Below are 9,252 nucleotides of genomic sequence, written 5' to 3'. Positions count from 1 at the left end.
GCGCCACTAAAGTAGGCCTACTAGACTTCTTGGGCACGCCAGAAGCATGAACCAGGCCTACGAAACCCACCTGGTGGCATCTCCAAACTGAATGTCGGTCAGTGTTAACACTTCACAGCTGGAAAAAAAAACCGCTCCATTTGTAATTAAAGCTGCACTATTTTTCTGAAAACCCGAGAGCTGAATATTTTCGTGTCGTATCGCCGTCACCCTGTACGGGATATAACTCAAGGGTCTTCGTTTTGTCCGCATTAACCTTACTGTACATTTCCAGAGGGGGAAACATCCGCCAGCACCCCCCCCTTTTTTTTTTTTTTTAACTGACCTTTTCACATTGGACGCTCATCTGAAAACGCAAGTAAAGAATGTTAACCAGCTCGGAGGGGGTGGGGGGGTCAAGGGCAAGTAGAACCCCCCCCCTCCTATACACACACACTGTCCTGTCACAACTCCAAGTCTTTCTCCTGTCTATATGTCGACCCCCCCCCTACCCCCCCATCGAAGCTGACAGGTTGGCTCGCATCTGTCTCTCGACTCGAAACAAAGAACTCGCCCTCAAAGCATGGTTCGGTAATTGGATAATGGCGTTTTTTTGTTTTTTTCTTCCACTCAGCGTCGGGCTCAGTTATGTTGCGGTCTGCGGTTCGCGCGTCTGGGACTAAACTTTTGAGCGGGGGGGGGGGGGGTAGTGGGGGGAAATCTTTATACCACGGGGTTTGTATGAAAATTTTATAGCGGCATTTTTAGCGTATTTGGGAGCATTTTTCTAATCCCCGTGATTATCGTACCATTGCTGTTTTCTTCTGAGGAAGGAAGCAATTATGAGAAGCATTTATAGTTTTGTGTGCATGCGTCTTAAGTAGATCTGTGGAGAACTGAATTAAAACAAAATTAGAAGTAAAAACGTTCCAGGTTCACTCGTCCGGTTGTTTTTATTTTTGAGGGTGAGCCGGGTCGAGAGATTGTGTGGCGTCCTGTCATCTTTTTGCCCCCCCTTCACTTTCCTGCCCCCCCACACCCCACACACACACACACACTTTATAATCTGATGATGTTGTGCGCTTCGTCCACTATTTGTAACCTCTATTGTATATTATGGCTGTCCATATATGAAGAGCTGAGAGATTTTTAGAGCAGTAGAAACTTTTATTTTTCTCTCTTTGAACCAGCAACTAAGCCCGCCTGTATATTTTAACTGTCTATTTTTTTCTCTCTTAATTGAAGTGAACGCCACATTTAGGTGAGATTGCCCTTTATATTAAAAGTGCTGCATATTGTGTGCATAACGGTTTCGAACGGGGTCACGAGTGACTCGGTTAACTCTTGTAAAGAGTCTTTTTTTTTTTTTTTTTATTTGTAAGAAACCAACCAGTTCTGCATACCTTCTATATCGGCATTGCGTTTCTTGTATTATTTATTCATATCGATGAAAAATTCTCATGTTTTTTTGAGTAATGTTGAAGAAACGTAACCCGGGGATAAAAGTACTCTCTATGTTTTTAACAGACTGCGGCGACTCCGAAGAGATTCTCTTTTGTACTTGATAGGACATTTCATCCTAGATAATAAAGTAATGTTTTTGACACCAGTTTTCTAAAGTGTTGTCTTTTATTGTCTTGTCCAGTGAAAACAAACTTTATCTCGCTCAGTCGACCTCATCCCCCATTTGAACAACTTGTGATTTCCATTTGTGTTCAGTGCTTGGGTCCTATCCATTGTGTGTGTGTGGGGCTTTCAGGGGAAAGTGAGGTCATGACCCCGACACACTCATACACACTCTTCTTGTGTTCAAATTACCAGCAGGACACACAAGAGCTACCTCTAAGGTTGACCTTTGACCCTTCTCTCACACCCCCTCTCTCTCTCTCTCTTTCTTCTCTACTCTCTACTCTCAAACCGCTAAATGAATCCAGAAGCTTGCATGGACACTAAATGATGACCACAATCCCAAATTGGTTTCTATCCACCATCCTCATCTCCCCCCCCCCCATTGTGGCTTAGCGGCTGTCACACAGGAAGCAACTTGGAGATATTCCCACCTCCCTCTCTCCCCTTCACATCCTCTCTCTCTTTCTCTCTCTCTCTCTCGCTCTCTCCGACGAGGAATGTCCTCCCGCTGCGATGGTAGCCGAGATGGGAGCAGGCTCCTGTTTCCTGCCCGCCTGCATCTGTTCCCTCCAGCGCTGATCCCAGATAGAGGCTTCCTCCAGCCTGGGAACCCGCCGACCAACCGGCCTCAACATCCCCCCAAGTAATTCCTCTCCCATGGTTGTTAAAACCCCAATTAGGCCGTCTTACTTTGGACTTTCCTCTCTATCACCAGCAATGATAATGCGGATCAATATTTCAGATGTATGTGATTTAGAGATCGTGTGCAACAGGCAGGAATGCTTCAAAGTCGTCAAAAAGACAAATGACACATAAAGCCGTTGAGTACAAAACAAATACACATCTTTATTGGGTTCATGTATAGGAAAGCAACGTAAGCGTTCAGTGCAAATCTTTTCCCTTTTGTACAAGCATGAGCTCAGGATAAAACATCAAGCCAGGGGGGGTTCTGTGATTAAAAATGATGTCCCATTAGGAATGGAGGGAAGACAGACCCCACACACACCCCACCCCACCCCTTCTCCCTCAATTCCCTCCCTGTGTCATTTTACATAACCCTCTTGCTTTTTTTTTTTTTATATTTCCCCCCTCTTTCACCTTGCCCCCCTGCCTCCCACTTTCTCTGATCCTGCCTAAATGCTTAAATACCTCCTTTGAGCTTTGGCCCGCCCAGAGGGGTATGTGTTGTATGTGTGTGTGTGTGTGTAAGCAAGCAAACAAGAGCCAGTGCTGGCATCACCGCTCCAAGGAGGAGCTGCGATGGAGGCACTTTTCCGAGTCATGTGTCCAGGTGCGGAGAGGATCAGATTCCTGCGATTAGATTTATGGCTTGCTCCCTACAAAAACACCCCACCCCACCCCCCTCCTTCATTCAGCCAGGCCCCCTTTTGATGTCCCAGTCCGCTCAGGCAGACATTTCATCGTGGACACATAATTAAAGTTAGGAAAATAAGCCGCTCTCATGACAAGCAAAGGTCCTGTGCTCTCTCCCTTTGCCCCCTCCCTCCTGCTCCTCCTCCTCCTCCTCCTCCACTGGGGTTTGTTGCTGCTTTTCCAGGCCCTTCATTCCCTCCCCTTGGCCCTTGTAACAATAATAGTGCATTTCCTGTTTCCCAATAACAACCACAGTGACATGTCATGCACAGGGCTGGGTGTCGAAAAACAATACTAATCAGTGCCATACGACGTTTCGCGTTCATATCGTTTTAGAAGCCTCATAGAGCGATCGAAGGTGTCAAGAAGCTTCAACATGTTGGATCTGTGCCAAGGAAATCAATTTGTGTGACCATTCCACAGTCAACGGCACATGGAAATTTTTCACAGAAAATAAGTTGCACTATATCATAATGTGTTAAATTCATTTAACACAGATTATCAAAAAATGTAGTTTTGGATTTGGGATTCAATTTACCCACAATACCCAGAGACGTTCCAAAGGAGGGAAATTGACAGCTAGGAAAACAACATTAAACAGATAATCTTTCCTTTGAGTGTGTGTGTGTGTGTGTGTGTGTTTGGGTCATACCGTGACTAAAGAGGCTGGACCTGGCAGTATTTCTTGCTCAGGACAAATACAGGCTTGATTCACACGCTTGAATAAATGTGAGAAAAATGCCTCTTTGCTTGCTGAAACAAGCTGCTGAAAAATAATGCAACTTCGTAAGAGCGTCAAAACGATTCCTTCACCTGAATTACTCTGTTGAACGATTGAACTCACTTCATGCTAAATGTCAGAGGAGTTTGCTTCAGTTAAGCCAAAGAGAGAAGCCAATGTGACACCTGTGCTACTGTAATTGAGTGATTTCATGTACCAGACATGAATGAATGCCCATAATCATGCTAATTTTAGGTGAGGAGACAACTTGCTTAAAGAGTTTTAACTGGAGTTGTTAAATTCAGCCATTTAGAGAAAACTATATTGGGTGAAGTGGACACCCTTGCTTGATACCTCAAACAAAAAACATGGAAAAAACATTTCATGCAAACTCATGCTTGTGTTTTCTATCAAAGAGAGCACAAGCCAGTACTTCAGGAACTGTACAAATGAGTTAAAAAAAAAAAGATCAACCTGGATTATGATACATCGTAGCAGTCCATATGAAAATAAATCCTCGCCTTCTTCAAAATCTCCTCTTTCTCCTGCGACGCTGAAGGAATAGTTATAGGTCAGTTTCGGGGGAGCGGCTGCAATGTCTCTTCCCCTGCAGCAGGGGGGGGCGATAGTCTTGTTTTGCGTTCACCTGCACCTGGAGCGGGTGGCCTCCAGGGCTTTCTGGTGCCTCCGCTTGTTGAACCTCTTGACGTAGTTGTTGCTTCGCAGAAGGCCGTCCCCGGGCTTCAGTTTACCCCCCAGCAGGGTCAGGAGGTCGTTGGGAAGGTGGCGCCTCCGGTGGTAGATCTGACCCATTACGATGTATCTGCTCCCTTGGGAACAAACAGGGGGGAGATGGTGTGTTTCATTTGAGGTGAGTGGAAACAAACCCATGGTCCACAAAAAGAACATTTCTCACAAGTTCGCAAAATTCTCAGTGGCCGTTTTTGATGATCTCAGGAAAACACACAATTCTCATCCCACACATGGATCCTACATTACTAATAGGATATTAGTAATGTATAAAACTCCACAATCATGTACCATAGCATATGATTTTGATCTTGAAGATGATCTTGGAGAACATTCTATGATATTTGGGCTCATGAAACCCATTCAAAATCCCACTGGATAAACTCAAAATTTCATGGTGGTCAAGCTGATAACAAGGCAGTTTTTCCTAGTTTCTGAGAAGTCAACATTCTGCACATACAAGGTTTTTCCCCAACAGTGACAAAACCAGCAGCACTTTGACAGTGGCTGTTGAGGGAGGGGAGAGTCTGACTCCTCCACCTCCGACAAGCAGAATTTCTCAGCCCGTCTAGATTCCGGGTTTGAACCGGCAACCCTAAAACTAAAGTCGATATTTAGGCTTACAAGGCTTCAGGACGACTTTGTTTCTCTTACCAAGTTTGAGATCTGGGCAGGGCTTGCTGCACTTGTAGGTGTCCAGGACCAGAAGGCGAACTTTGAAGAAGAAGCTGTCTGGGGTCACGTAGAGACGACTCATCTTGTAGAAGCCATCGCTGCTCACCATCAGCGTGATGAGGCGTATTCCTTTACGCACCACATCGATGTCATGAACGATCCCATTGACGGCTGTTTCAGATAGGGGAGACATGAAAAACATCTTCATGCATCAAAATTGAGGAAATGTATACCATCATGCCCATGGGTTAAAAGATACAGGGTAGAAGTTACGTAATCATTTAAATTCTGGGTACTAGGTATTTAGGAGTTTAACTTGTGAATGAAATCTAATTTTTTCCGAACTTTCTTAACCCATCATAACTCAAAATACAAGACTCTGTTGTTCCAGTGTTTCCTAACATCATAAATGTAAACAAACTTTCATAGCCTCAAAATTATATGCAAAATTCATGTTTACCTGTCATATACTGTCATTCTTTTAATCAATAAATCATCTAAACAAAGCCAGTGATGGGTTGACAGTGTTTGGATGGTTGGTGCCATACAGCAGTTATGGATTGTTAATTATTTGATGGATGGAGCTATATGGAACTTTACCCACAAACACCATGAAAAAATACAGAAAATCATTTAATTACCAAATCATTATGGCCCCAATTGATTGATTTCCCCATCCATTCACTTGCATTTCCCCAGCAAATACTACAGGCTGAAGAGGAATGGCCACATCATAAATCTAGCTTCGTCCATCATAGGATACCTACCAAATTCACTGTAGCAGTAATACTCTCTCTCCTCCTTCTCCTTCCTGCACTCACTCATACAGAAGGCATCATGCGTGAAGTCAGACTCTGAGGAGAAGACGAGCAGAGGACAGGATGGAGGGATGAGAAGAAAAGACAAAGTGACTGTGCCATGCCAGCATGGAGCCAGACTCCCATTCCAGTGTCATTAGCAAGGACAAGGTTGTCATTACAAAACCCAGGCGTCGCATTGCTCAGCATGGGACCGGGGACGGGGGGTGGGATGAGATGGGATGGGATCACATCCGCGTTACATTTTCTGACTTAATTATAGTATCAAAACTGATCTCACTTGTTTTTGCATTTCTATCATTATAACCTCTGGCTCCCAAGACACAAAGAGACACATTCAGAGCCAGACTTGAGGGAAGAAGCGGTAATTAGTGGCAGGAGACGTCAACTAACTACCAGAAATCTGTCACTGTCACTGAGCTCCCCCACATAGAGTGTGAACTCCGTGAACTGTCTGTAAATATATTTTTTGATGAATTTTTACAAGGACAGATACAACTTTGGTTGTGTTAATTGCAGTTTAGCTAAAGTTAACTCATCTTTAATGCCAGCCACTTTTATTATAGGGCCTCCAGCTTGCCACTCATGTAGTCCAGACTCATTTAACTTCACAGACAAACAGACGTGTTCACAGACGTTCACAGACGTGTGTGTGTGTGTGTGTGTGTGTGTGAGAGAGAGCATGTGTGTGTGTGTGAGCATAAATCAAATCCTCCCCTACCTCTCTTCAGGATGTCAAACTGGTACAGGAGGCTGGAGGAGCGCCGGTTGAAGAGCACCGACGGGCGGCTGTTGTTTCGGTTCGCACCCCCGACACCTGACTGGTAGAGACTGGCCTTCCCCGGGCGGTTCTCCTCCGGGTCCAGCCGCCGGTTAGGGGGCTCCCTGCGCGGGGCGGGGTGTGGCGGTGAGTGCGGCTGGGCGGCGGGCTGGTGGGGTTGACCCCTGGGCCGGGAGTTGGGGTGGCCCTCCGGCTCGCCCTGCTGCGGGGGGGCGACGTTCGAGTGCTGGTCCGGGGTGAGTTTCGGCGCGGTGCGGTTGCCGGCGGCGGCGGCGGCTGCTGCGGCTCCTGTCAGCGGGGTTTTGGGCAGCAGACCGGCGGCCTCTCCTCTGGTTTTCTCGCTGTTGTGCTCCGTCAGACGGTCGCTCTTGGGGCCCTTCTTGCTCTTGTTGTGGGGACCGTGGTGGCGAGGAACGGGGCCCAGGTCGCCGTGCTTCGGCCAGACACCGGAGGGTAGCGGGTGGAGGGAGTATTTGGTGTCCCCGGTCCTGCTGTTCTTCTCCAGGAGCTCGTTGATGGGCAGCGAGGGCTCCTTCGCCCCCAGCCGGCTCTGGTTGCCGGGAGCCGGGTCCGAAAAGCCGCCCTGGCCCTTCTCTATCAGGGTGTACAGCTCTGGAAACACGCACTCCCGTTAGACATTTCATGCATGTGACATGATGCAATAGGCCTACTAATGGTCTTACTGCATCACATGGATTCATCAGTCTGTGAATTCTTTGTGTATCTTCTGAGAAACTTTCTGCATTTCTTTCTAATTTCTTAGGAAAATAGTTTTAGCTTAATTAATGTCTTGGAACTACCATGACCAGTAGTTTTTATTTTGTTTTTATGCATGGACATGGAGATTTATCTATGGTTCCACTAAATTTTATCTCCAGATGAGAACTTAGTGCAATATGGCTTTAACTTGGGTTGAAAAAGTGAAACCTGATTAGGATCTAGAGTCACTATACTTTTGAAACTTAACAAAGACCCGAGATATTAAAGTCCTCAGTCCATCAATAGTAAGACAGTGTCAACTATTAATCATCTTTTTTAATCCAAATCATTAGGAATAATTGCTTTGACCTGTAATCTTTCCAATGGGGAATAGAGCAAACAAAATGCTCTTGATCTAAGAGTCTATCTCATTTTCAGGATTTTCAGAGTTATTTGTAACAGGAAACAGAGATTTAATGGTAATCAGTGACCTTCAAAGTTACAGATTCCACAATATTGAGCACAAAGCTAAAGAAAAAAATAATCTAATAATAAACTACAACAGTGGGGAATGCAGTAAGGAAATTGGTACTTGCATCATTCATAGAACTCATCAAAAGTGTAAAGCTTTTAGTTAATGTGAATAAAATGTTTTGTAAATAGATATAGGAAAAATATATATTTGTGCACCTGTTTTTCCCAACAAATTAAAAAATAATCTGTCTGTCACTACAAATCCTCACGTTTTCTGAATGAGAGCAAAAGAATCCCAGCAGATAAAACGGTTTACACTCACCATTAACAACATGCTCCTCTGTCTTGGAAAGAGGAAACACGAGAAACAAGAGGAGCATAGTAATCCCTGTCATCCTGACTGGTTCTGTTGGGACACACTTTGAGGTCTGCTACAGTGTCGGGATTCCTGGGAGTTTTTATATGGGCCCGGCTTATAGGAATGAGAGGGGATGGGATGGAAAGGTAGGCGGGACGTCCCAAACGCAGAAATAAACACTTGGGCATGACATCAGACACACTTTTCATTCATAAATGGATTGCAAAGAAGACCCCTTTGTGCTTTATTATAGCCTATGAGAGGGAAAATATGGCTCTATATAGGTATTGTCTGCTGTGTGGATATAAACAACACTGGTTTGTTTAAAAGCTGAAGACCAGCTGATAAACCCTTGAAATTAAGCAACAATAAAAGGGAAGACCAGACATAAACACCTTGCATGGAAAACAGAGATATTCAGCAAACCATGCTGGGACACAACATGGTTCTGTTAGTCATAAATCTCAACCCAAGCAGTTGTGGCATGCAATAACAAATCAATAGCTTTTGCTGCTGTGGTCTTCACCTTTTCATTCAGACTCGAGTCCTCCTGCATGCCCTGATATATTACTGCCCTCTTCAGGACTGAAGAAGTAGCCTACATGATGCTGGGGCATGGCGCATTCTGATATATTTTGTGTTCTAAATCCAATTCATCTTCCGCAGACACAAAGATACACTCGTTAACTGCTCTTATTTGCAGAATAAAAAAGAGAAATAGAACTTTGGGTGAGACCGTTCCACATTATATTCTATTGTTTTTGACTGATTTGAGGTCTTTGTCGTTTACATCGGTGGTTTTCAGCACTCGGAGTACTGCTGGTTTACTGTCCTACCAGCTATAATTAGATTAATCTGGTGGATTAGTCGCTGATATTAGATGGCTGGAATAAAACCCAGTCACGACGACTAGGATTGAGCACCACTGATTTAAATCGAGTGCTGATACACATTATATTATTGATTAAATCGTCCACGCATCTGTATAAAGCGA

At 44.7% G+C, this 9,252-nt stretch overlaps 1 protein-coding gene across 1 annotated transcript; it reads right to left on the bottom strand.

The window, feature by feature from the left end:
* Positions 1-4,345: 4,345 nt before the first annotated feature.
* Positions 4,346-8,295, bottom strand: LOC139649539 (UPF0450 protein C17orf58 homolog). Its single transcript, XM_071525967.1, has 5 exons — positions 8,223-8,295; positions 6,668-7,339; positions 5,896-5,982; positions 5,108-5,299; positions 4,346-4,533 (listed from the first exon to the last, which is right to left on the bottom strand). The coding sequence occupies exons 1-5, from the start codon at positions 8,293-8,295 to the stop codon at positions 4,346-4,348; spliced, it is 1,212 nt and encodes a 403-aa protein (XP_071382068.1).
* Between the last annotated feature and the right edge of the window lie 957 nt (positions 8,296-9,252).

The sequence above is a fragment of the Centroberyx affinis genome, unplaced genomic scaffold, assembly GCF_046629955.1.
Source record: "Centroberyx affinis isolate AG114_WGS23_722 - 3 ecotype Tasmania unplaced genomic scaffold, CSIRO-AGI_Caff_v1 ptg001371l_1, whole genome shotgun sequence".
NCBI lineage: Eukaryota > Metazoa > Chordata > Actinopteri > Beryciformes > Berycidae > Centroberyx > Centroberyx affinis.
This window is presented reverse-complemented; position numbering and strand designations above follow the sequence as displayed.

Excerpts from the sequence above, each read along its gene's own strand:
- LOC139649539 (XM_071525967.1), bottom strand. The coding sequence starts at position 8,295 with ATGACAGGGATTACTATGCTCCTCTTGTTTCTCGTGTTTCCTCTTTCC. Across the intron at positions 5,300-5,895 it reads TTACTGCTACAGTGAATTTG|CCGTCAATGGGATCGTTCAT; the intron begins GTAGGTATCCTA and ends TATCTGAAACAG. Across the intron at positions 4,534-5,107 it reads CTGCCCAGATCTCAAACTTG|GGAGCAGATACATCGTAATG; the intron begins GTAAGAGAAACA and ends TTTGTTCCCAAG.